Source organism: Mobula birostris, chromosome 28, assembly GCF_030028105.1.
Source record: "Mobula birostris isolate sMobBir1 chromosome 28, sMobBir1.hap1, whole genome shotgun sequence".
Classification (NCBI taxonomy): Eukaryota; Metazoa; Chordata; class Chondrichthyes; order Myliobatiformes; family Myliobatidae; genus Mobula; species Mobula birostris.
Genome location: NC_092397.1, coordinates 34,466,331 through 34,494,118, shown reverse-complemented (window position 1 = coordinate 34,494,118; position 27,788 = coordinate 34,466,331). Strand labels below are relative to the sequence as shown.

General features: G+C 45.7%; 1 protein-coding gene and 1 long non-coding RNA gene across 2 annotated transcripts in view; one reads left to right on the top strand and one right to left on the bottom strand.

Annotated features, from left to right (window-relative positions):
* Window positions 1–9,095, top strand: part of LOC140189007 (uncharacterized) — a 50,138-nt gene extending 41,043 nt beyond the window's left edge. The window contains exon 4 of the long non-coding RNA XR_011883429.1: window positions 9,040–9,095. This is a non-coding gene — a long non-coding RNA (uncharacterized lncRNA). The remainder of the gene's footprint in view (window positions 1–9,039) is intronic.
* LOC140189005 (histone H2B-like) lies at window positions 416–26,050 on the bottom strand. Its single transcript, XM_072245675.1, has 3 exons — window positions 25,935–26,050; window positions 10,415–10,526; window positions 416–1,032 (listed from the first exon to the last, which is right to left on the bottom strand). The coding sequence occupies exon 3, from the start codon at window positions 788–790 to the stop codon at window positions 416–418; it is 375 nt and encodes a 124-aa protein (XP_072101776.1). The 5' UTR covers window positions 791–1,032; window positions 10,415–10,526; window positions 25,935–26,050.
* Between the last annotated feature and the right edge of the window lie 1,738 nt (window positions 26,051–27,788).

The window sequence follows — 27,788 nt, the reverse complement described above, 5'->3', positions numbered from 1 at the left end:
TTTAACAAATACTCGGAACGACCCGTGACAGTGTTCAGCTCTTGCGTCGGAATGGGGTTAAGAGAAGTATCGAAAATGGGACAAAGCTCAATGAACCCACGGTAATTAAACCAGAAATATTAGCGTCCATGTCAGAGAAATCTGATGACCGAGAGGAAGCGACGGGGAAAGGGGTGTGTAACGATTCCGTGTCTGGGCAGTTGGCAGGAATTAACAGAGAAATTGGGATTATACTAAGCAGTGGACAGCAAGTTCTGATTAACGGGGATAAGATTCTGAATGAGCATTTCAACAAAAAATTCCAAATTTACCTCAATTCCATGTCTCAACATCGTGTAACTCTTTTAATGAAACTGTTGAGTGGCTCTTAAAAGAGCCTTTGATTTTCCGGTTTGTTTTGTCAGTGAACTTGTCTTCACTTGGAGCTGGTGTACTTGGTCACCGCCTTTGTCCCTTCGGACACGGCGTGCTTGGCCAGCTCCCCGGGCAGCAGCAGGCGCACGGCGGTCTGGATCTCCCGGGAGCTGATGGTTGACCGCTTGTTGTAATGGGCCAGGCGGGAAGCCTCGCCCGCGATGCGCTCGAAAATATCGTTGACGAATGAATTCATGATGCTCATGGCCTTGGAGGAGATGCCGGTGTCGGGGTGAACCTGCTTCATCACTTTGTAGATGTAGATGGCGTAAGTCTCCTTCCTCGACCTCTTGCGCTTCTTGCCAGTCTTGCTCGCTGGTTTGGACAAAGCTTTCTTGGCGCCCTTCTTGGGAGCGGGTTTTGCTGGATCCGGCATTTCCTCGTCGGTTTCAAACACAATAATAAGCAGAAGCTGTTCGGAGCGCGGATTAAATAGGCAGCGCCCAAAGCGGTATGTTAATGAGGATGGGAATGCTGAGCATTTCCATTGGCTGTTTGGAGAAATGAATCACCAATCGGAACGCTGGGGGATGGGAAGCGGCGCCAATGGGCGGGGTTTACCGCTGTCGTTTGATGCGGGAGGAAGTACTGAAGGGCAGAGACAGGCCGGGGTGCGGGCTGAAATTGAAAAGGGAAAGGCAAATTTCAAAAGCCGAATGAAAATAAAATCAGATGAAATATTGTAAAATTAAACACTAGGACATTTAGTTCATGACATAGGGCTGCAGGAGAGTGAAGGAGAGATTTGGACATTTCAGTGTAAAGTTTAAATCGAGTTTATTTATGCACAGGTGAAAGGATCAAAGTATTTGTAGCAGCATCACAGACACATTGCATCAGAGACACAACACTGACAAGAAACACTGAAATTAAGTATGAATTATACCAAAATATTCAAACAGACAGAAGACTATCAGAACAAAATCAAAATAACAAACAGATTATGCCGGCAGTGGGAGAATCATCCCTCTTGTGCTTCTTCATCTCGTCACTCTAGATTCAGTGTCACACAACGCTGCCACTTTGATCTGGCCCATGCCTTCATCAACCAAGTCCAACACTTGCCTTTATTGCATCTTCCTTCTCCTTACACTGGTCATCGGGTTTGTGGGGGTGTGCCCAGGGTTAGTGGGGGTGTGTGCCCCCTTGGACCTCAGGATTAGGTTTGAGGGTAGGGCTGGTGGATGTATATGTGGGGCTGGGAGAGATAATGCTGTGGAGTTTAGTATAGTGAGATAGGTGGGGCTATGGTGGATAGGGTAGTGTAGTGTAGCCACTTCAATCTGGCCCATTCCCTTCATTAATGTGGCCTGACACCACTTGGCTTAATGAACCGGGTGTTGCAAAGGGACACATCGTCAGTAATGCAACCTGGGGTCATTGAGTGTTTTGGGTCTTTAATCATGAGACATCCTCACCCAGACAACCCAGCCAGGGTTAATCAGGCCCGCTTGTGTTTATCCCATGGATCAAGGTAACGAGAGGCATGTAACTCTGCATGTTGTGGGTATTTTAAACCTTGTTACTTGGCTTTATTTTGACCATTTGGGGAGTAGAATGTTCTGAGGCCTAGTAATCAGGCTTTACCTCCAAGTAAGGTTCAACTTTCCTACTTTCAGTTTAGAATTGTCTTTATTTTGCATCTGTATGCCTGGGATTGCATGGGTTAAATTAACAGTGTTCACTGCAGTGCAAATTAGTGATTAGGTCTGTGCAGATTGGTCCATAATTCCAAAATGCAAACATCTCTGAAATCCAGATTTTTTTGTGCTGACATGACATCACAAATGGAGAATTTTACTCAGGATTAAATGGCTTGCCTAATGAAGAGAGTTTCACGGCTCTGAGCCTCTATTCACTGGAACTTCGAAGAAAGAAGGGTTACCAAATTGAAACCTATCAAATAGTGAAAGGGCTTGATTGAGTGAATGTGGAGAGGATTTTTCTTGTGATGGGTGTGTCTAAAACTGGACCACACAGCTTCACAATAGAGGGTCATCCTTTTAGAATGGAAAAGAGGAGGAATTTCTTCAGCCAGAGAGTGGTGAATCTGTGAATTTTTTTGCTACAGGCAGCTGTGGAGGCCAAATCACTGGGTATAGGCAGAGATTGATAGATTCTTGATTGGTCAGGGCATGAAGGGATACAATGGAAGGCAGGAGATTGGGGCTGAGAGGAAAAATTGATCAGTGATGATGAAATGCCAGAGAAGGCTCGACAGGCAAAATGGCCGAATTCTGCTCCCGTATCTTATGGTCTTATGGACTCACTTAGTGACTAAATCTCTCCCAGAGACTGTTGATCTCAGCTTTGACTCAACCCAGCAACTGAGGCTCCACATTACTTATATAAGGAATACAGAAGTTCTTTGTTCTCTGATTAACAAAATATCTCATTTCCATCCTGAATGCTTGTCACCTCATTCTGAGCAACAGACACAAAATGCTGGAGGAAGTCAGCAGGCCAGGCAGCACCTATGGGAAAGAGTAACGAGTCGATGCTTCGGGCTGAGAATCTTCACCCTGAGATCTGATGAAGTGTCTCGGCCCGAAGTGTCGACTGTTTACTCTTTTTCATAGAGGCTGCCTGTCCTGCTGAGTTCTTCCAGCATTTTGTGTGTGTTGCGTTTGATTTCCAGCATCAGCAGATTCTCTCGTGTTTGTGATTTACGCCTCATTCTGAGGGTATTTTCCTCAGTTATGGAGTTCTCATTCAGGGGAAAGATCCTCCTTGCCTATTGCCTGTCATATCCTGAAAGAATCTAACAGATTTCCTCGTTTTCTCATGAACAGCAGGGAATGCAGACCCAGCGCACTCACTCTCCTCTCATATAACCAACCTTCCATCCCTGGAACCAACCCAGTCAGTGTGGGGAACAGTCACTGCACTCCCTCTATTGCAGGGATATCCTTCCTGAGGAAGTGTGACCAAACCTGGACACGATACTCAAGGTGTGTTCTCACCAGGGCCATGTATAATCCCAGTGAGACCTCTGTACCCTCTTGTACAATCCCCATGGATCACAGGACAAAATACTGTTTGAACATAGAACATAGAATAGTACAGCACAGTACAGGCCCTTCGGCCCACAATGTTGTGCCAACCCTCAAACCCTGCCTCCCATATAAATAGAACATAGAATAGTACAGCACAGTACAGGCACTCTCATTACTTGTTGTATCTGCATGTTAACTCAAGTGATTTGTTTACAAGGACGCCCAGGTCCCTCTGAACATCCCTGTGTGGAAATAACTCTTACAGTTTGTTCCTGGGAATGGGTGATCACACATTTCCCCACATTCTGTTCCATCTGCCACATCCTCAACCATTCACTCTCCTGTCTACATCCCCCAAACCTTCTCACTACTGACACTGCCACAGCAGCAGACATAGTCACTGAGTTATGCAGCACAGAAACAGGTCCTTCAGCCCAACACATCCATGCTGACCAAGTGGCCAAACAAAATTATTGTCAGTTGCCTGCATTTGGCCCATGTCCCTGTGAAACTTCCCTCTCCACAGTCCAAGAGATATTGCAACTGTGCCCACCTACACCACCACTTGGGGTAGTTTGTTCCATGTAAACAGCACATTCTGTGTACAAAACCTGCTCCTCAGGGTCCTATTTAAATCTTTCCTCTCTCACTTTATATCTGTAATCTCTCGCTTCCAACTCCATAAACCTGGAGATAACAGATTCACTGTTGACCGTATCTATGACTGCCATTATTTTATCACCTCTCTAATGTCACATACACTCTGGTGAGAAAGGTCCTGGCCTATGCAGCCTCCTGTTAAATCCCTTTTGCACCCTCTCCAGTTTAATGTCACCCTCTGATCCCAGGGCAACTATAACTGTACTCCGTGCTCCGAGAGTAGTTTCCCCGAGGCTGGTAGAGCTGTAATGTGACGTCACAGTCCAGTGCCCGATACTCTGCCCGCTGAATGCGAGTGTGGCGAACCGCTTCTTCACCGTCCTGACTACCTGTGTTTACACTCTGAAGGAATTCGATATCCGCACCCCGATATCTCTGTTTTACAGCACTCCCAGGGCCAGACCATTCCCCACGGCAGTTCTGCCCTGGTTCGTCAATGACAATGGAACATCTCACATTTATCTGTCATTCCTCAAATCAGTGACCTCATTGATCACCGTCCTGTTGTAATGTTAGTTACATTGTTTCACACTCCACGATATCACCAACTTTAGTGACATCGGTAAATTTGCTGAGCCGGGCAGTGACGTTATCAGCCGAGTCTTTAATAAATGGACAACAGCAGCAGCCCTGACTCAGCTCCCGGGCTTTTCCTCGCAGCGATACACGCGCAGTGCTGGAGGCACTCAGCAGGCCAGGCAGCATCTATGAGAAACTGGAAACAGCCAACGTTTCAGGCCGAGACCCTCCATCAGCATCTGCACAATGGTCTTGTGTTTGGTTTTCCTTCGATCCTAAGTTACTGGATAACATGACCCATCCTCCAATCCTCTGCCACCACTCCTGCCCGAGAAACGCGCAGAGAGACAGAGGCGGGGAGGGGAGGAGACAGAGTCAGAGTGACGGACAGAGCCGAGAGCGGCCTCTCATCGTCCAGCTCCGTCTTCACTTTAATACACCCGGCAATTTCCAACGGTTTGTCCGAAACACAGAGCTCCAGAGAGAGAGAAAAAAACGCCCTCTAATACCATGTACAGAAGGAGTTCTAGGAATTTACTGGCGGTTGGACTTCATCGGATCAGAATACAGTGTGATTGGCGCAGGATCAATTTCAAATTGCCCGCCAATTTCAGAGCACCCAGCAACGGTGCTGGAAGACTTTTTAAAAAATTATTTACCGTTAGTTTTATCACGCATTATACAATTTGAGTTTCATTTAATAAATTTAATATCTAATCTCCTGAGCTAAGATTTAAATGCATAATTACGGAGTCGCTTCTCTAAAGGAGTGAACTGATTCCTGTCCGAGACAGATAAAAGGATGAAGATCGATCTTAACGCGTTCAGAGGTTCTGAAGTAATCACCGACTGGAAATGGCAGATTCGCAGGAATATTGCAAACTGAACCGATTAATCTGTTTCAAATGTAACTCAGCGGAATGTATCGATAAAAATAATTAAAAGGTTGTGGATACGGCTCCGACTGTGAGGCGGTGGGTGGCTCTTAGAAGAGCCTTTGTTTTGTGCTCGGGAGGAAGTGGGAGTTTTTCAGCCGCCGAAGCCATAGAGAGTGCGGCCCTGGCGTTTCAGAGCGTACACCACATCCATGGCAGTGACCGTCTTGCGCTTGGCGTGTTCGGTGTAGGTGACCGCATCCCGGATCACATTCTCCAGGAAAACCTTCAGCACCCCGCGGGTCTCCTCGTAGATCAGACCCGAGATCCGCTTGACGCCGCCACGGCGAGCCAGACGGCGGATGGCCGGTTTGGTGATGCCCTGGATGTTATCACGGAGCACTTTACGGTGCCGCTTGGCTCCGCCTTTGCCCAGTCCTTTGCCTCCTTTCCCTCTGCCAGACATGATGCTGCCTCACTCAGGTCGCTGCTCACTGACAAACTGCCTACTGCTGTCTCCTTTTATACACAGCGCCCCGACCTGCCCGAGAAACGCGCAGAGAGACAGAGGCGGGGAGGGGAGGAGACAGAGTCAGAGTGACGGACAGAGCCGAGACCGGCCTCTCATCGTCCAGCTCCGCCTTCACTTTACCACAACCACCAATTTCCAACGATTCATCCGACACTCAGCGCTCCAGCGAAAAACAAAACTCCCTCACACACAGTTTGAAAAGAACGAGAGCCAATGTCAGGCCAATAAACATGGTGGGACTGATGGGCTGAAATGAGTTTATTTCAACACTAGGAGTACTATGTTATCGGACGGACAGGGCTGGCAGCTCAACATTCCTGGGATTCATTGTTTTACATGTGAGTGGGGGGTTAAAAATGCAGAGGTTACCTCACTGGGAATGTCACAGCAAACAGAGGCAATCTGCAGTTACACTGTTGGGGCGTTCGTATTGGCCCCGCAACAACCAGTGGGGGGACATTATCTTCTCTAGATTAACTGGAACTTGCTTAATTCTTAAATGCGCCAGATTTCTTCAGTGAATCTGAGAGGTGTTTGAAACATTATGTACAGGGCCCAACCAGAGGTGAGAACAGATGGGAATGAGCCAGGCCAGGTGACAGTTGAGAGTCAGTGAACATTTTGGGAACAGTGATCACAAGTTTCTTTTTTTCTTAGTTACAAGTAAAAATAAAAGTAGATCTTGTATGAAGGTACTAATTTGCAGGAGGACAAGTCAGGACGGAGGAAGACAGGAGCCAGGCAACATTGATTGGGAGCAGCCACTGTCAGACAAGTCCACATCTGATGTGTGGGAGTTGTTTAAAGACCAGCAACTCTGAGTTCAGGATCAGCATGTTCCGGTGAGGAGTGAGGAGAAGGATGGTAAGTAAGGGATCTTTAGACAAGCAGAGAGATCCTAAATTTAGTCAAAAGGTTATGGAAAGTTTGTGAAGCTAAAGTCAGACTGGGTACCTTTGGAATATAAAGGTAGCAGGGAAATGCTAAAGCAGGTGATAGGAAAGGCCAAAAGGGGCCTCAAACTGTCCTTGTAATGTAGGACCAAAGATGATCCCAAGGCCTTGTGATTTGTATTAATAAGACGAGGATAACCAGAGAATAGAAATGTCGACTCAAGATTAAAGGAGGAATGATGTGGTTGAAGTCAGATCAAGTGGCTGAGGTACTAAATGAGTACGTTGTGTCAGTATTTACTGAAGTGAAGGAATTGAATGGCAATGAAAACAGAATGAGGCATGCGAATGTGCAGAGACATTTTGAGATTAAGGAGCAAGTTGTGCTGGGACGTCTGAAAAGCAATAAGATGGCTAAGACTCCAGGGCCTGAAGGCAAATATCCTACAACAGTGAAAGAAACAAGTGAGCAGATTGCCGGTGATTTGACAAGGATCTATGTGTCTTCGATCACAACATGTGAGGTCCCACAGGACTGGAGTGTCGGAAATGTTGCAGCTTTGATCAAGAAGGGAAATAACAAGAATCCAGGAACCTATAGGCAAGGCAGCCTCATTTCAGTGGCAGAGAAGCTACTGGGGAGGATATTGAGGTACAGGATTTATGCACATTCAGAAAGGCATGGCCTGCTTAGGGACATTCAACATGGTTTTGTGTAGGGAGATCATGCTTGATAAAAATCATTGAGGAGGTGACACAGACTAAGATATAGGAGCAGAATTCGACCATTTGGCCCATCGAGTCTGCTCCGACATTTCATTGTGGCTGATCCATTTTTCCTCTCAGCCCCAGTCTCCTGCCTTTCCCCTGTATCCCTTCATACTCTGACCAATCAAGAATCTATCAACCTCTGCCTTAAATATACATAAAGACCTGGCTTGACAGCTCCGTGTGGCAATGAATTCCACAGATGAACCACTCTCTGGTGAAAAAAAATCCCCATCTCCACATTCTACAAGGATGCTCCTCTATTCTGAGGCTGTGTCCTGATATTAGTCACTCCAATCCTCTGCACATCCACTTTATGACTGTGTTTCACCATTCGATAGGTTTCAATTGGGCCACCCCTCATTGATCAAAAATTCCAGTGAATACAGGCCCAGAGCCATCAAACACTCTTCATGTGGCAACCTGTTTCATCCTGCAATCAATCTGGAGAACGTCCTTTGAAACCCATTGAGTTTCAGCTCATCCTTCCTGAGATAAAGGGCCGAAAACTGCTCACAATACTCCAGTGAGACCTCCCCAGTACTTTATAAAGTCTGATCATTATTATGATTGGCGCAGATATTCTGGGCCGAAGGGCAGGTTGCCATCTGTTCCATATTGTGTACTGATGAATATGTTTGATGTAACAGCTATTGGCAGGGACATGGTTGCAGAGACTGGGACTTCGACATTCCACTATATTCAATGTTCCACACAGAATCAGCAAAATGGAAAGGAGCAGGTTGGATTTGTTCATAACCTGCTGCTGAAGGAGTGGATACAGTGCCTATAAAAAATGTTCAGTCTCCTTAGAAGTTATTATGTTTTATTCTTTTGCAATGGATTTAATTTGGCTTTTTTGACACTGATCAACAGAAAAGACTCCACGGTGTCAAAGTGAAAACAAATCTAAATTAATTGTAAATATGAAACAAAATAATTCATTGCCTTAGTATTTACCTCCTTCAAATCCGTAATTAGTTGATGCACCTTTGGCAGTATTTACAGTTGAGTCTGTGTCAATAGGTGTCTATCAGCTTTGCACATATGAACACTGCAATTTTTCCACATTCTTCTTTACAAAACTGCTGAAGCTCTGTCAGAATGCATGGGTTGGTGAGTGAACACTTCTTTTCAAGTCCAGCCACAAATCCTCAATTGGATTGAGGTCTGGACTCTCACAAAGCCACTCCAGGACATTAACTTTGTTGTTTTAAGGCATTCCTTTGCAGCTTTGGTTTTATGCTTGCGGTCATTGTCTTGCTGGAAAATTAATTTTCTCCTAAGTTGCAGTTCATTTGAAGACTGAATTAGGTTTTCCTCCAGGATTTCCCTGTATTTTGCTGCATTCATTTTACCCTCTACCTTTATGTGCCTTTCAGGGCCTGCTGCAGTGAAGCACACCCACAGGATGATGCAGCCTCCACCATACTTCACGGTAGGGATGGTGTGTTTTTGATGCTGTGCGGTGTTTGGCTTACTCCAAACTTAGTGTTTGTGATGGTCAAAAAATTCAATTTTGTTTTCATCAGACCATAGAATCTTCTTTCAACTAACTTCAGAGCTCCCAACAATTCTGGCAAACTTCAGGCAAGATTTCATGAGAGCATTTTTCAACACTGGCTTTTTCTCTGCCACTCTCCCGTAAAGCTGCGACTGGTGAAACACCCGGGCAACAGTTGATGTTTGCACAATCTCTCCCACCACTGAAGCTTGTAACTCCTCTAGAGTTATCATAGGTCTCTTGGTGGCCTCCCCCACTGGCCCCTTCTTGCATGGCCACTCAGTTTTTGAGGATAGCCTGCTCTTGGCAGATTTACAGCTGTGCCATATTCTTCCCACTTCTGGATGAGTGACTTAACTGTACTCCAAGGGCATTCAGTGACTTGGAAATGTTCTTGTATCCATCTCCTGGCTTGTGTTTGTCAATTACCTGTTTGCAGAGCAGCTCGGAGTGTTGATTTGTCTTCACGGTGTAGTTTCTCCCAGGATACTGACTCACCAGCAGCTCGACCTTCCACTTACAGGTGTACTATTACTACAATCAATTGAAACACCTTGACTGCACACGGTGATCTCCATTTAACTGATCATGCAACATGGAAAACTAATTGGCTGCACCAATGATGATTTGGTGTGTCATATTAAAGGGGGTGAATACTTAAACAGACAATTATTTTGTGTTTTAGATTTGTAAATAGTTGAGAGCATTTTGTAGAGATTTGTTTTCGCTTTGACACAAAAGAGTCTTTTTCCATTGATTGGTTTCAAAAAAAGCCAAATTCAATCCACTGAGATTCAATGCTGTAAATTTTCATAGGAACTTTATATGTAGGGACAATGATGGTGAAAGGGGGAGGGAAAGACAACATTGGTAGGAGCGGCCTCAAGATCCTGGGGTGTGGTCAAAGGCATTCAAGGAAATATTAAATCAAAGAACATACAAAGAGGCACTGGTGGTGCACAAGAGAATCAGAGATTTTCTAGGAACCAGTGAAAAGCTAAAAGTAACAAGGAACACGCAGAGAAGTTAACTCAGTAATTTGCATTAGTGCTCACAGTGGGACACAGCAAACATCCCATAGATATCTAACGGTGATATTTCAACATTGTGCCATAATGTGTAACAATTGGCATCACAAGGGAGAAACTAATGGGACTAAAAGCAAACTTTACCAGGTCCCAACAACCTGCACTGGAGGGTTTCACAGGAAGTCTGTAGAGAAAGTAGAGACATTGAAGTTTGTCAAAACTCACTGTTACAGAAAGGTCCCAGTGGAGTTGAAAACCATTGCTGAAGAAGGGTGGAAGATAAAAAGCAGGTAACTGTAGTCCTGTTAACTTCACTTCAGGTACTGGAGTTGATAATCTATCAAGAAATAACAAATTATTTGGAAAAGTTCAATGTCTACAGTCAGGTTCACACAGATTCCACGATGACCAAAGTTCCCATCTGAGCTTGTGGTCTGTAACCCCCTCACCACCACATTATGAAGAAGGTTATCCTCTTCCTTGTCCCATGTCTCTGCATTTGGCCCAGATACTTCAAAACCTTTCCTTTCCATCTATCTGTCCAAGTGCTTTTTTAATGTACCTGACTCAACCATTCCCCCTAGCAGCTCATTCCATTTCCAGCCTCCAGGTCCCTCATGATTTTATACACCTCTGCAATATCAGCACTCATTCTCCAACATTACAGGGAAAATTATCCAAAACACCTTTCCACAAATCCTTTGAGATCCAGTAACATCCCCATAAATCTCCTCTGTACTCTTTCCAGCTGAATGGTGTCTGTCATACAGCAGGGTCACAAAAACTAAACACTATTTGCAAAATGTGGCCAAACCAACGTGTTGGACAACTGCAACATCTCATCCCAGCTTCTATATTCGGGGCCCTGAGTGAAGGCCAGTGTTCCAAAAGCCTCTTCACCACCCTGTCCATCTGGAACCTGGTCTTGGACCCTGTAACCTGGGTTGTTGAATGTTAAGTCATGTTTGACAAACACACCAGAGATTTGAGACTTTACAGGGGAAGTTGGAGAAGTGGTGTTCTTGGATTTTCGGGAGCCATTTGCCAAGGTGCCACATGTAAGGCTGGTGCACAAGACCAGAGCTCAGTACTGGGAAGGAAGTGTGTTAATACAGACTGAAGACTGGTCATCATACTGAGACAGAATAACAGGTCTGTTTCAGACTGGGATGATATAACTAGTGGAGTGTCCCAGCGACCAGTTCTGGATTGTCAATGATTTATTATTGATATTAATGACCGGGAGGAGCGGCAGAGAGTGAGGAATCCACGGTGGCAATGACAGGGAATGTGGTGGGGGACATGTTGTGATTGGACATTTCATCTCTTCAATGGGACCTGGGAAGCTGGCGAGCAGAATACATGGTAAATGGAGTTTAATGTGGTGAAGTGTGATGGCATGTAGAGTGGTAGGAGGAATCAAAAGTCAAACTATTATTTATGTGGAGATAAATTATAAATGAGAGAAATAGAGAGGGGTCGAGGTGCTGAACTACACAACAAAATAGAGACGGGAGCAGTGAGTGGTTCATAAAGCCATATATGATCAAGGTTCAGAGCTGAATGGTCCATTGACATTTACTGCTGGGGTGTTGGTGCAGAGAAACAGAGAAGTGTTGTTACTGTGACAGACAAGTGCACAATGATGGATATTGGGAAGTTAAAGCAGGTCAGGACATACCCAGTGAATGGAAGGTCCTGAGGAGTGTTGATGAAAGAGAAACCTGGGGCACAGGTACCTTACTCCCTGAAAGTGCCAACACAGGCAGACAAGGTGGTGAAGAAGGAGCACAACATGCTTGTCTTCATCGGCAAAGGCTCTGAGAGGAGTTGGGACATCACATTACAGTTGTACAAATCAATAATGACACCACACCAGGAGTACCCTGTGCAGTTCTGGTCACATGAGAGGAAGGATGTGATTAAGCTGGAAAGGTACAGAAACGATTCACAGGAATGTTACCTGCTCTGGGGGCTTGAGTTACAAGGAAAGATCAGACTGACTGGGACTGTTTTCCCTGGAGTGAAGGAGACCGAGGGGAGACCTGACAGAAGATTATAGAACTATCAGAGGTGTAAACAAGGTAAACAGGCAAGATCATTTTGCCAGGGTAGAAATATCAAATATGAGAAGGCGCAGCTTTAAAATGCCAGGGTGAGAATTTAAAATTGGACGTTAAGACAGGTAAGATTTCTGTTTCTGTACAGAGTGGTGAGGGCTGCGTATGGGCTGCCATGGGGAGTGGTGGAAGCAGATATGATAATGACATTTAACAGGGTTTTAGATAACCAAATGATTATTCAGAGAATTGAATCACATGAAACAAAGTTAATTCAGAAACAAAGGTTCTGAACTTAAAGAGGGGTAACTTTGAAGGTATGAGACGTGAATTAGCTAAGATAGACTGGCAAATGACATTTAAAGGATTGACGGTGGATATGCAACGGCAAGCATTTAAAGGTTGCATGGATGAACTACAACAATTGTTCATCCTAGTTTGGCAAAAGAATAAATCAAGGAAGGTAGTGCATCCGTGGCTGACAAGAGAAATTAGGGATAGTATCAATTCCAAAGAAGAAGAATACAAATTAGCCAGAGAAAGTGGATCACCTGAGGACTGGGAGAAATTCAGAGTTCAGCAGAGGACGACAAAGGGCTTAATTAGGAAGGGGAAAAAAGATTATGAGAGAAAACTGGCAGGGAACATAAAAACTGACTGTAAAAGATTTTATAGGTATGTAAAAAGGAAAAGACGGGTAAAGACAAATGTAGGTCCCCTACGGACAGAAACAGGTGAGTTGATTATGGGGAGCAAGGACATGGCAGACCAATTGAATAATTACTTTGGTTCTGTCTTCACTAAGGAGGACATAAATAATCTTCCAGAAATAGTAGGGGACAGAGGGTCCAGTGAGATGGAGGAACTGAGCGAAATACATGTTAGTAGGGAAGTGGTGTTAGGAAAATTGACGGGATTGACGGCAGATAAATCCCCAGGGCCAGATGGTGTGCATCCCAGGGTGCTTAAGGAAGTAGCCCAAGAAATAGTGGGTGCATTAGTGATAATTTTTCAAAACTCGTCAGATTCTGGACTAGTTCCTGAGGATTGGAGGGTGGCTAATGTAACTCCACTTTTTAAAAAAGGAGGGAGAGAGAAATCAGGGAATTATAGATCGGTTAGCCTAACGTCGGTGGTGGGGAAACTGCTGGAGTCAGTTATCAAGGATGTGATAACAGCACATTTGGAAAGCAGTGAAATGATCGGACAAAGTCAGCATGGATTTGTGAAAGGAAAATCATGTCTGACGAATCTCATAGAATTTTTTGAGAATGTAACTAGCAGAGTGGATAGGGGAGAACCAGTGGATGTGGTATATTTGGATTTTCAGAAGGCTTTTGACAAGGTTCCACACAGGAGATTAGTGTGCAAACTTAAAGCACACGGTATTGCGGGTAAGGGATTGGTGTGGGTGGAGAGTTGGTCAGCAGACAGGAAGCAAAGAGTGGGAATAAACAGGACCTTTTCAGAATGGCAGGCGGTGACTAGTGGGGTACCGCAAGACTCAGTGCTGGGACCTGAGTTGTTTACAATATATATTAATGACTTGGATGAGGGAATTAAATGCAGCATCTCCAAGTTTGCGGATGACACGAAGCTGGGTGGCAGTGTTAGCTGTGAGAAGGATGCTAAGAGGATGCAGGGTGACTTGGATAGGATGGGTGAGTGGGCAAATTCATGGCAGATGCAATTTAATGTGGATAAATGTGAAGTTATCCACTTTGGTGGCAAAAATAGGAAAACAGATTATTATCTGAATGGTGGCCGATTAGGAAAAGGGGAGGTGCAACGAGACCTGGGTGTCATTATACACCAGTCATTGAAAGTGGGCATGCAGGTACAGCAGGCGGTGAAGAAGGCGAATGGTATGCTGGCATTTATAGCGAGAGGATTCGAGTACAGGAGCAGGGAGGTACTACTGCAGTTGTACAAGGCCTTGGTGAGACCACACCTGGAGTATTGTGTGCAGTTTTGGTCCCCTAATCTGAGGAAAGACATCCTTGCCATAGAGGGAGTACAAAGAAGGTTCACCAGATTGATTCCTGGGATGGCAGGACTTTCATATGAAGAAAGACTGGATGAACTGGGCTTGTACTCGTTGGAATTTAGAAGAGTGAGGGGGGATCTGATTGAAACGTATAAGATCCCAAAGGGATTGGACAGGCTAGATGCAGGAAGATTGTTCCTGATGTTGGGGAAGTCCAGAACGAGGGGCCACAGTTTGAGGACTGAGGGGAAGCCTTTTAGGACCGAGATTAGGAAAAACTTCTTCACACAGAGAGTGGTGAATCTGTGGAATTCTCTGCCACAGGAAACAGTTGAGGCCAGTTCATTGGCTATATTTAAGAGGGAGTTAGATATGGCCCTTGTGGCTACGGGGGTCAGGGGGTATGGAGGGAAGGCTGGGGCGGGGTTCTGAGTTGGATGATCAGCCATGATCATAATAAATGGCAGTGCAGGCTCGAAGGGCCGAATGGCCTACTCCTGCACCTATTTTCTATGTATGTTTTCTATGAATTATAAGCGGGCTGAAGAGACTTAGTTTCATTTGGCATCGTGTTCAGCACAGACATCATGGGAAGAAGGGTCTGTTCCTGTGCTGTACTGTTCTGTGTTCTCGGTGAGCCTCAGTGACAGGGGAGTCTTTAGCCGGGGTCTCAGACAAGTGTATCTGTCGTAAGGAGACAGACTGCAGGATGGTGCATTACCTCCCTGGTACCAGGGCCAAGGATGGAACTGAACAAGTACAGGCCATTCTGAAAGGGCAGGGTGAGCAGCCAGAGGTCGTGGTCCATATTGACACTAACAAAAGAGACAAAGTCCTGCAAGGAGAGCTCAGGGATTTAGGGAAAAAGTGAAGTGGAAACTCGGGGTCGGGGTGGGGGGGGGGGGGCGGCGGTGGTGGAAATCCCAGTGCCACCTGCTGGCGAGGGAAGAAATAAAAGTGTGGTACAGTTATATGTGTGGCTCACGAGCTGGTGCAGGATGGAGGGTTTTAGTTTCATGGGTCATTGGGCTCTCCTTCAGGACAGGTGATGGGAAGAGTAAGAGGTCAGTAACTGGCATTGACGGATGTGGATTAACACAGAAAGTAAGTCCAAATGGATAAATTACAGTGTCTCAGTAGCATTACAAGTGCACAGATATACAAATATCAGAAGAGAAGCAGGAGAAAGAATAAAAAGTAAGTTACCTCCAACAGTCTAACATGGGGGTGGGGGGGGGGGGCATCACTTCCCCGGCTATAGGTTGACTCATTATTGACCCTGACGGCCCAGTGTAAGAATGACTTCATACAACGCTCCTTGGAGCAGCAGAGTTGTCTTATTCTGTTACAGAAGGTGCTCCTCTGTTCAGCCAAGGTGGCATGCAGAGGGTGAGAAACATTGTCCAGGATTGCCAGGATTTTCCGTAGGGTCCTTTGTTTTACCACGGCCCCCAGTGTGTCCAGTTTCTCTCCTATAACAGAACCAGCCTTTCCAATCAGTTTGAGTCGGATAGCATCACCCGTGTTGGTGCCATTGGCTCAGTACACCACTGTGAAGTTAGGCCAAGTTACTGAGCACAGTGGCACTGAGGGCCTGAAGTGTGTTTATGTCAGTGCAGTGTAGAACGGTTACGGCAGACGTACTTAGAGCCTGGATTAGTACATGGCACGGTGATCCAGCCATTACAGAGATCTGGCTGAGAGAAGGGCAGCACTGACAGATAAACATTCCAGGATTCAGATGATTCAGACAGTCCAGAGGGTGGTGAATGAGGTTCGGGCTCTGTACTGCTGATCAGGCAGAATGTCACAAGGTCAAGGTCATCCCAGAGGCTCATCCAGTAAGACAATGTGGGTAGAAATCAGGAATAAGAAAGGTGCAATCACCATGATGGGATTATACTGCAGACCTCCCAATAGCCAGTAAGAGACAGAAACAGATATGTTAGCAGGTTATGGGATGATGCAAAAACTACAGAGTAGATTTGGTGAGTGAATATCTCCTCAGAGTAACTGGGACTCCGTTACACCCTGAGGCTTGGATGGGGCATTATTTGTGTTCAGGAAGGTTTCCTGAAACAATATGTCGTCCACCAGGGAGGGGGACATTCTTGACTTCACCTTGGGAAATATGGGACTCAGCAGAGTGGTGGAAGGAACAACCAGTGTTCAAAGAGGAATTAGACAGGTCCTTCAGGGGAAATGACCTGCAGAGCTGTGGGAACAGAGTGGGGACTGTGGAAATGTTGTAGCAGGAGGTGGTATAAATTTGATGGGTCAAATAGTCTCGATGATCACAGAATGATTCTCTACCCAATAATAGTCTGAAAAAAACATTCTGGTCTCCAGTGAATCTTCCAAGCTCCAGGGTGGACAAGATCAATTGTGTAATAAGGACACACTTCAGTAAAAACACTGACACTGTATACCAAGCACACTGAGCTGCCAGAGCACAGCACCGGCCAGTGAGGACACAGACCAGTACAACACCCGGCTCTCTACTACAAAGTTCAAAGCTGAAAATAAATGTATTATAAAAATACATTTGTCACCATATACAACCCTGAGATTAGCTTTCTTGTGGGCATACTGCTGGTTTGTTAGAGCGGTTGGGGAGGATTTAAACTAATTTGGCAGGGGTGTGGGAACAGGTGTGAAAGGACTCAGGGTAGGACAGATGGTAAAGAAAGCAAAGATTGCATGCAGTCACACTGTCAGGAAGGGCAGGCAGGTGATAGGACATAACTGCAGCCAGCAGGGTTAGTATCAGTGCATGAGGGATGCAGAATTAATAAGGGTAGCAAATACAGTACTCAAACTGTTATATCTCAATACACGGAGTATAAGAAATAAGGTGGATAATCTTATTGCCCTATTACGGATTGTCGTGACCATCACTGAATCACGGCTGAAGAATGTTTGTAGTTGGGAGCTAAGTGCCCAAGGTTACACGTATCAGAGAGACAGGAAGGTGGGCAATGGGGATGGAATGGCTCTGCTGATAAAGAATGGTAACAAATCAGTAGAAAGATGTGACATAAGATTGGAAGATGTTGAATCCTTGTGAATTGAGTTAAAAAACTGCAAGGGTAAAAGACGCTGATGGTAGCTATATACAGGCCTCCCAACCGTTGCTGGGATGTGGGCCACAAATTACAATAGTAAATAGAAAAGTCATGTCAAAAAGGGAATGTTATTCGAGATTTCATGGGATTCAGGGGAGATTTTAACATGCAGGTCAATTGGGAAAATCAGGTTGGAAATAGATCTCAAGAGAGTGAGTTTGGTGAATGCTGAACAGATGGCTTTTTGGAGCAGTTTGTCATTGAGCTACTAGGGGAACAGCTATACTGGATTAGACAAGGCAGCAGAAAGGGAATTATAGACCAGTTGGACTGACCTCAGTGGTTGGGAAGATACCGGAGTGAATTGTTAAGGAGTATTGGAAACACAGGACAAGAAAGGACAAAGTCAGCACGGTTTCCTTAAGGGAAAGTCTTGCCTGATGAACCTGTTGGAATACTTTCTGAGCAGATTACACACAGGATGGATAAAGGGGATGCACTGATGTCATATATTTGGACTTTCAAAAGGCTTTCTTTGACAGGGTGCCACAAATGATCCTGGCAATAAAAGGATTAATGCACAAGGGTGACCACTAGAAGTGGGAATGGTGCTGGAGATGGACAGACCCAGAGTTTCCAGGATGCTGAGACCAGAGATTCAGTGGGTTGGTCAGTTTGGTGACTACCATGACTGGAAAGGGGAAGAGACAGACAGTGCAATGTCTCCCTGTGGCTGTGACCCTCAGCAACAAGTACACTCCTTTGGATATCCCTGGGAGGATGACGAACCAGAGAACAGCAGCCCGTCGTGTCAGTGATACTGCCACCCCGGTCCGATGCTCCGCGGGAGGAAAGGTCAATCACAGCAGTGATGACAACAGACTCACAGTACAGGGGATGTGCAGGAGATTCTGTGGCAGCAAGAGAGATGCCACGGTGGTGTGTCCCCTCCTGGGGACCAGGGTCAGGCACGTCTCCGATGTGCAGGATTTCCTAATGATCAACTTGCCAGTTGATTTCGTGGTAAGGAAACCAAATGTGACGTCAGCATTCATTTCAAGAAGACTACAACACAAAAGCAAGGATGTAACGCTCAGACTTTATAAGGCAGTGGTCCGATCACACTTGGAGTATTGTGAACTGTTTTGGGCCCCTTATCTAAAAAGGTACGTGTTCACATAGGAGAAGGTCCAGAGGAGGTTCACAAGAATGATCCTGACAATAAAAGGGTTAATGCACGAGGATTGTTTGCTGGCTCTCGGCCTGTACTCGCTAGACTTTAGAAGAATGAGGGAATCTCATTGAAACCTATCAAAAATAGAAAGACCTACAATGGAGTGGGGAGGATGTTTCTGATAGCGGGGCAGTCTGGGATCACAGGGCACAGCCTCAGAATACTAGGACATCCTGTTAGAACAAAGATCAGGAATAATTTCCTTACCAAAGGGTAGTGAATCTGCACAGCCTGTGACAGGATGTTGTTCATTGACTATAGCTCAGTGTTTAATATCATCAATCCCACAGTCCTGATTAATAAGCTGCAGAACCTGGTCTCTCTGCAACTCGATCCTCGACTTCCTAACCGGGAGACCACAATCTGTGTGGATTAATGGAGACGGGCTAACCCCTATTGACATCAGTGGATCTGGGGTTGAGACGGTAAACAGTTTTAAGTTCCTCAGCATCAGCATACCCGAGGATCTCACGCAGTCCGCACACACCAGCTGAGTGGTGAAAAAGGCACAACAGCGTCGCTTTCACCTCAGACGGGTGAGGAAGTTTGCTATGGGCCCCCAAATCCTAAGAACTTTCTACAGGGGCAAAATTGAGAACATCCTGAATGGCTGCATCACTGTCTGGTATGGAAACTGCATCTCCGTTAATCGCAGGACTCTACAGAGAGTGGTGCAGACAGCCCAGCGCATCTGTAGTTGTGAACTTCCCATGACTGAGGACACTTACAACAAAAGGTGTGAGAAAAGGGCCTGAAGGATCACTGGGGACCTGAGTCACCCCAACCACAATCTATTCCAGCTGCAACCATCCGGGAAACAGGACCGCAGCAGAAAAGCCAGGACACACAGGCTCCGGGACAGCTTCTTCCACCAGGCCAGCAGACTGATTAACTCACACTGATTTGAGTGTATTTCTATGTTACATTGGCTGTTCTATTTATTATAAATTAATATAAATTACTGTGATTGTAAATTGCACATTTAGACAGAGATGTAACAAAGATTTTTACTCATGTACATGAAGGATACAAGAAATAAATTCAATTCAAATTCAGATTAATATCTCCTCCTTGCTGACAATCAACACTGACACTGGTGCACCTCAGGGATTGTGCTTAGCCGACTGCTCCACTCCCCCTCTACCCATGACTATGTGACTAAGCGTAGCTCAAAAGCCATCCATAAATATGCTGGATACAACCGTTGCTGGTACAATCTCATATGGAGAGGAGAGGACTTACAGGAGCAAGATATACCAGCTAGCTGAGTGGTGTCGCAGCAACTACCTTGTGCTTAATGTCAGTGCGACAAAAGAGCTGATTGAAGGAAAGGTAAGATGACAGAACACAAACCAATCCTCAGAGAGGGATCAGAAGTGGAGAGAGTGAATAATTTCAAGTTCCTGGATATCAATATCTCTGAGCACCTAAACTGGTCCCAACATATCAATGCAGCTACAGTATAAAGAAGGCAAGACAGCGGATATGTTTCATCAGGAGTTTGAAGATATTTGATTTCTCAATTTAAAAGAGACAAAACTGCTATAGATGTATTCTATATATGTTATTTCTGTTTTTGCACAGTTTTCAATCTACAAAATAAACATATCCATACACACACATACTGTAATTTATTTATTCTTTCTATATTATCATGTACGGCATTGAACTGCTGCTGCTACATTAACAAATTTCATGACACACGCCGGTGGTAATAAACCTGATTCTGGTTCTGACTCTGAATTCATCCCCACAGACGGCTGTGGCCAATTCACTGGGTATATCTAATGTGGATGCTCTTGATTGTGGGAGGAATGGGAGGGGGGTTTGAGAGGGATAAGGATCAGTGATGGTCTCCTGAATGACCTGCCAGGGGAGGTGGTGGAGACAGAAACACACAAAGTCTCTGTTCATGAACACTTCTCAGGAACCTGTCATTCACTGTGTACATCCTGTCCTGGTTAAACTTCCCAGTGCTGGGTCCATTGTTGTTTTCCGTCTGTATTAATGATCTGGATGAGAATGTGGTAAACTGGATCAGCAAGTTTGCAGACAACACCAAGATTAGGGGTGTACTGGACAGCAAGGAAGGCTAGCAAATATTGATATGGGACATTGTCCAGCTGTTAAAATGGCAGATGGAATTTAATATAGACAATTATGAGGTGTGTGCAACAGAAGTTTAACGAGAGAAATGTGTGGTTTAAAGAGGAAGAGGAAAAGCACAAGGCTGCGAGTGGAACGGCTCAGGATTTCTGGAGCAAAGGTATTTTACTACTCGGAGTAAAGAGAGGCAAGACTGCACAGGCACGTGACATCAGCCAGTACAGCGGGAAAAGGTTAAAAAGAAGACCGCCATATCCAGCGGGCAGCAGAGTGAGAGGGCTTTGGCTAAACGGGCATAGGTGGTAATGAGGTGAGGTAGGTTTACCTGCGTTAATTGCAGAAAGGAATTCAGTGTGTGAGGCCGGTGTTCTGTGCTCGGTGTCAGATGTGGAAAGTTCTGCAGTCTCCCAGCCTCCTGGATGGCAATATCCACACCCGGTGTGTTGAGCTGCGGCTCCTAAGGGACTGTGTTAGGGAACGGGAGTTGCAGCTCGTTGACCTTTGTCTGGTCAGGGAGAGCGAGGAGGTGATAGAAGGGAGTTATAGGCAGGAAGTCACACCGGGACCACAGGAGACAGACAACTGGTTAATAGTCAGGAGAGGGAAGGGGAAGAGTCAGGTACCAGCGAGTACCCCTGTGGCTGTCCCCCTGAACAATAAGTACTCCTGTTTGAGTACTGTTGGGGGGGGAGGGGTGAGATAGCCTACCTGGGGGAAGCAACAGTGGCCGTGCCTCTGACACAGAGTCTGGCCGTGTGGCTCAGAAGGGTAGGTAAAGGAAGAGAAAGGCAGCAGTGATAGGGGACTCTTCAGTTAGGCGATTCTGTGGATGCAGGAAAGAAACACGGATGGTAGTTTGCCTCCTAGATGCCAGGGTCCGGGAAGTTTCAGATCACGTCCAAAATATCCTGCAGTGGAGTGGAGAACAGCCAGAGCTCGTGGTACATATTGGTACCACTGACATAGGTAGGAAAAGGGAAGAGGTCCTGAAAACAGTCCACAGGGAGTTAGGAAGGAAGATGAGAAGCAGGAGAGCAAAGGTAGTAATCTCGGGATTACTGCCTATGCCACGGGACAGTGAGTATAGGAATAGAATGAGCTGGAGGATAAATGAGTGGCTGAGGGATTGAAGCAGGGGGCAGGGATTGAGATTTCTGGATCATTGAGACCTCTTTTGGGGCAGATGTGACCTGGACAAAAAGAACGAGTTGCACTTGAATCCCACGGGGACCAATATCTTGGCGGGGAGGTTTGCTACTGGGGAGAGTTTAAACTAGAACTGTTGGGGGGTGGGGACTGAACTGAAGAGACTGAGGAAGAGGCGGTTGGCTCACAAATAGAGAAAGCTTGGAGACGGTGCGTGAGGGAGGACAGGCAAGTGATAGAGAAGGTACATGCTCAGACCAACGGTTTGAGATGTGTCTATTTTAACACAAGGAGTATTGTGAACAAAGCAGATGAGCTTAGAGCACGTATCACTACTTGGAGCTATGATGTGGTGGCCATTACAGAGACTTGGATGGCTCAGGGACAGGAATGGTTACTTCAAGTGCCGGGTTTTAGATGTTTCAGGAAGGACAGAGAGGAAGGCAAAACAGGTGGGGCGTGGCACTGTTGATCAGAGATAGTGTCATGCCTGCAGAAAAGGAGGACGTCGTGGGAGGATTGTCTACGGAGTCTCTGTGGGTGGAGGTTAGGAACAGGAAGGGGTCAATTACTCTACTGGGTGGTTTGCATAGGCCACCCAATAGTAACAGGGATATCGAGGAGCAGATAGGGGAACAGATCCTGGAAGCGTGTAATAATAAGAGTTGTTGCGGTGGGAGATTTTAATTTCCCAAATATCGATTGGCATCTCCCCCGAGCAAGGGGTTTAGATAGGGTGGAGTTTGTTAGGTGTGTTCAGGAAGGTTTCTTGACATAATGTGTAGATAAGCCTACAAGAGGAGAGACTGTACTTGATTTGGTATTGGGAAATGAACCTGGTCAGGTGTCAGATCTCTCAGTGGGAGAGCATTTTGGACATAGTGATCATAATTCTATTTCCTTTACAATAGCATTGGGAGAGATAGGAACAGACAAGTTAGAAAAGTGTTTAATTGGAGTAAGGGGAATTATGAGGCTGTCAGGCAGAAACCTGGAAGCTTAAATTGGGAACAGATGTTCTCAGGGAAAGGTACGGAAGAAATGTGGCAAATGTTCAGGGGATATTCGTGTGAAGTTCTGCATAGGTACGTTCCAATGAGACAGGGAAGTTATGGTAGGGTACAGGAACCGTGGTGCACAAAGGCTGTAGTAAATCTAGTCAAGAAGAAAAGAAAAGCTTACATAAGGTTAAGAGAGCTAGGTACTGTTAGAGATCTAGAAGATTGTCAGGCTAACAGGAAGGAGCTTAAGAAGGAAATTAGGAGAGCCAGAAGGGGCCATGAGAAGGCCTTGGCGGGCAGGATTAAGGAAAACTCCAAGGCATTCTACAAGTATGTGAAGAGCAAAGAGGATAAGACGTGAAAGAATAGGACCTATCAAGTGTGACAGTGGGGAAGTGTGTATGGAACCGGCGGAAATAGCAGAGGTACTTAATGAATACATTACTTCAATATTCACTATAGAAAAGGATCTTGATGATTTTAGTGATGACTTGCAGTGGACTGAAAAGCTTGAGCATGTAGATATTAAGAAAGAGTATGTGCTGGAGCTTTTGGAAAGCATCAGGTTGGATAAGAGGCCGGGACCAGAGGCTATGTACCCCAAGATACTGCGGGAGGCGAGGGAGGAGATTGCTGAGCCTCTGGCGATGATCTTTGCATCATCAATGGGGACAGGAGAGGTTCCGGAGGACTGAGGATGTTGTTCCCTCATTCAAGAAAGGGAGTAGAGATAGCCCAGGAAATTATTGACCAGGGAGTCTTACTTCAGTGGTTGGTAAGCTGATGAAGAAGATCGTGAGAGGCAGGATTTATGAACATTTGGAGAGGTATAATATGATTAGGAATAGTCAGCATAGCTTTGTCAAGGGCAGGTTGTGCCTTACAAGCCTGATTGAATTTTTTGAGGATGTGACTGAACACATTGATGAAGGGAGAGCAGTAGATGTAGTGCATATGGATTTCAGCAAGGTATTTGATAAGGTACCCCATGCAAGGCTTATTGAGAAAGTAAGGAGGCATGGGATCCAAGGGGACAATGTTTTGCGGATCCAGAACTGGCTTGCCCACAGAAGGCAAAGCGTGGCTGTAAACGGGTCATATTCTGCATGGAGGTCGGTGACCAGTGGTGTGCCTCAGGGATCTGTTCTGGGACCCTTACTTTTTGTGATTTTTATAAATGACCTGGATGAGGATGTGGAGGGATGGGTTAGTAAGTTTGCTGATGACACAAAGGTTGGGGTGCTGTGGATAGTGTGGAGGGCTGTCAGAGGTTACAGCGGGACACTGATAGGATGCAAAACTGGGCTGAGAAGTGGCAGATGGAGTTCAACCCAGATAAGTGTGAAGTGGTTCATTTTGGTAGGTCAAATATGATGACAGCATATAGTATTAATGGTAAGACCAAGGCAGTGTAGAGGACCTGAGGGACCTTGGGGTCAGAGTCCATAGGACGTTCAAAGCAGCTGCGCAGGTTGACTCTGTGGTAAAGAAGGCATACGCTTCATTGGCCTTCATCAATCGTGGAATTGAACTGAGGAGCTGAGAGGCAATGTTGCAGCTCGATAGGACCTTGGTCAGACCCACTTGGAGGACTGTGCTCAGTTCTGGTCGCCTCACTACAGGAAGGATGTGGAAACCACAGAAAGGTGCAGAGGAGAATTACAAGGATGTTACCTGGATTGGGGAGCATGCCTTATGAGAATAGGTAGAATGAGCTCGGCCTTTTCTCCTTGGAGCGACAGAGGATGAGAGGTGACCTGATAGAGGTGTATAAGATGATGGGAGGCATTGACTGTGTGGATAGTCAGAGGCTTTTTCCCAGGGTTGAATTGGCTGCCACAAGAGGGCACAGGTTTAAGGTGCTTGGGAGTAGGTACAGAGGAGATGTCAGGTTAAGTTGTTGTTGTTTTTTTTTCCTTATTTTAAACGCAGAGAGTGGTGAGTGTATGGAATGGGCTGCCAGCAATGGTGGTGGAGGCTGATACGATAGGGTCTTTTAAGAGACGTTTGGATAGATACACGGAGCTTAGAAAGATAGAGGGCTGTGGGTAACCCTAGTAATTTCAAAGGTAGCTACATGTTTGGCACAACTTTGTGGGCCGAAGGGCCTGCATTGTGCTGTAGGTTTTCTATGTTTCCTTTCTCCCCAGAGGGAGGTTACAATCTGGAACACAGTCTGAAGGGGTGATGCAGGCTGGTATTTAAGGACCATCTGGATGAGCATTTGAATCACCAAGGCAGGGTAGGAGACAGACCAAGTGCTGAGTTAGTGGGGACAGATTCTCAATGGTCACTATGGACATGCAGAAACCACTGACTGTGAAAGTGCAGTGGGAACCTGAAACACAGAACTTCAGGATGGACTCAGCTAAAACATTCAGAACCCAGTACCATGGAATTTTGTTGGCCAAATGTATTAATGGTCAAATACTGAACCAACCCCTTCAAAAGGCTACCGAAATACTCCCATTCCCTGTGTACCGATAACAGTACTTTTATATGGGAATTTGGTGAAGTACTCTGGGTGATATTAGGAGAGATGTCTGACAGCTTGGTCACAGTGGGAGGGTGCAAATGTCTTCTCAGAGGGTAAGGGGTTCAGTGGAACAAGCTCACAGCTGAGAATGAAGGTGACAAACCCCACGGCAGTGGAGGACTGCTGTGGTCAGGGTTGTACAGGATAGAAACAGACCCTCTGGCCCATCATGCACAGCTATACTAATCCCACTTTCCTGCATTAGCTTCATATCCCTCTGGGCCTTGCTCACTGAAGCCCCTGTGCATGTGCCTCTAATATTATTACACAGTTCCCTGTACGTGGCATCACAGGTAGACAGGGTTGTGTGTTCTGCTTGCCTTGTCAGCCAAAGAACTGCCTCTCATTAGAGTTGGACAAAACTGTTTAAAGACAGATTCAAAGGGGATCTGAGGGGTAAATATTTCACACTGAGAAGAGCTGGCATCCGGAATTAACTCCCAAAACAGAGTCACTGGTTTATACAGAAATGAAACAGTCCCTTCGGTACAACTCATCCCCGCCGACCAAGTTGTCGACCTGAACTCGGCCCATCTGCCTGCATTAGGCCCGAATCCCTCTCAACCTTTCCCATCCATGTGACTGTGCAAATATGTTTTAAATATTGTACCTGAGGCAGAGAGCCGGTGCAGTGAGGCGCTGACAGACACTCACTGTTCCGCGGGCTGGAAGAGGAGAGGCGGATTCCCACAGCAGAGCCCAACACCAACTCGCCATAGTCCCGACCCCGCCAGCCCGGATTTACCGTTCCCCAGGAAACGACGTCGGTGAGGCTGGACCTCTGTGACGTCATCGCGTCACGAGTTGGTTAAAATCTTGGTGTCACGTGACTGTGAGTGCACAGCCCAGAGGGAGCTGTCAATCAATGGAGCCGCTGGAAAACTTGCCACCATTGTAAACAGTGGGTACAGACGGAGATTTCCGGGATCGGTGACTCCCTCCCCACCCACGGGACCTGAGTGTGTTATAAACAGAAATATTTTCATTGACACTTCGATCTTATACATATTTAATGTTTGTAATTGGCATATTTTTGTGTGGATAATCTTTTATAATTTTAGTTAAAAAAAACGTTGGAACTAGATCACTGACCCCTTCATGAAAAAAGTGCGTCACGGAAAAATATTGTCAAAGCCAAAATCTTAACCCAAAGTAAGTTGTTATCACAGTCCGCATATATCACCATCTAGTTCAAAGTAAAATCTATTCTCACAGTAGATTCATGTCACCACAAACAACCCTGAGATTCTTTTCTGCGGGAATTCTAAGCAAATCTATAGAACCTACTGTGAACTGTAAATATGAGAAACTATAAATTGTAAACAAACAGTGCAAATGCAGAAAAATAAATAAAAATAAATAACGAGCATGAAATAACAATATTACAGAGCCCTTAAAAGTGTCCTGACATGAGTGTATCTATCCCCTTTTGTTCAAGACCCTGATGGTTGAGGGGTAGTAACTGTTCTTGAACCAGGTGTTGCGAGTCCTGAGGTACCTGTACCTTCTACCTGATGGCAGCAGTGAGAAAAGAGCATTGCCTGGGTGGTGAGGATCTTTGACGATGGACGCTGCTTTCCTACGGTAATGTTTCATGTGGATGTGCTCAGTGGTTGTGAGTGTTTTACCCGTGATATACAGGGCCGAATCCACTACCTTTTGTGGGATTTGCCACCTCCGGGATGGAATCTCATTGGTCATGATGCTTATGCCTTGGGGTGGATTTGATCCCATGATGCACGAAAGAAAGGGAATTCTGAAGTATGAGTGAGTGCCCTGATTATGTGTCTGAATGGTCACCTGAGAGTCACTGTCCTGGACATCTAAGAGAACTCCGGTGGCGTGTGTGTTCACACATTATGGAGCAGACAGAATGAAGTGTGTTGAGAAGTGGGTGGAATGGAAGAAGGGAGCGCTTGCAGAAGTACAGATATAAGGAGAAAGGTGTGAGGAAACTTTCAGCTGCCCTGTGGTGTTCACCTGGAGCGAAATGCAAAAATAATTGATTGCTTCTCATAGTAAGAGCAAAGAAGATGAAATAAATTTAGAGAAAAAAGCCTCAGAAAGAACAGGAAAATGTAATTGGGTCTACCTCAGTGTGTAACAAGACACAACTCGTACCAATGTCTGAGTAGGAAGTAGTAGGAACCTGCTGTACCTCAGCCTCCCACAGGTACGGTTACAACAAAGCCCACCCCAGTCGTGTCTCCTGAGTACTCGCCGAGGCAGGTGTAAACCTCTCACTAGCACGATGGGAGAATGAGCAATATGGAGACTTTTATGCACTCTGAACTAAAATGGTGTGTTATATTGAAGTGTTTCCTTCACACTCCACAGTGACATATGATAGACAGTATTGCACAAAAAGCAGATGAGCACGTTAGTGAATTTATAAAGTAGACAAGCAAAATATTTCAGAAGTTCACGGATTTACTCCATCGTAATGAATGTTATTGTAAATGAT

What these genes read in the sequence shown, in the direction of transcription:
- LOC140189005 (XM_072245675.1), bottom strand. Translation starts at nt 790, where the DNA reads ATGCCGGATCCAGCAAAACCCGCTCCCAAGAAGGGCGCCAAGAAAGCT.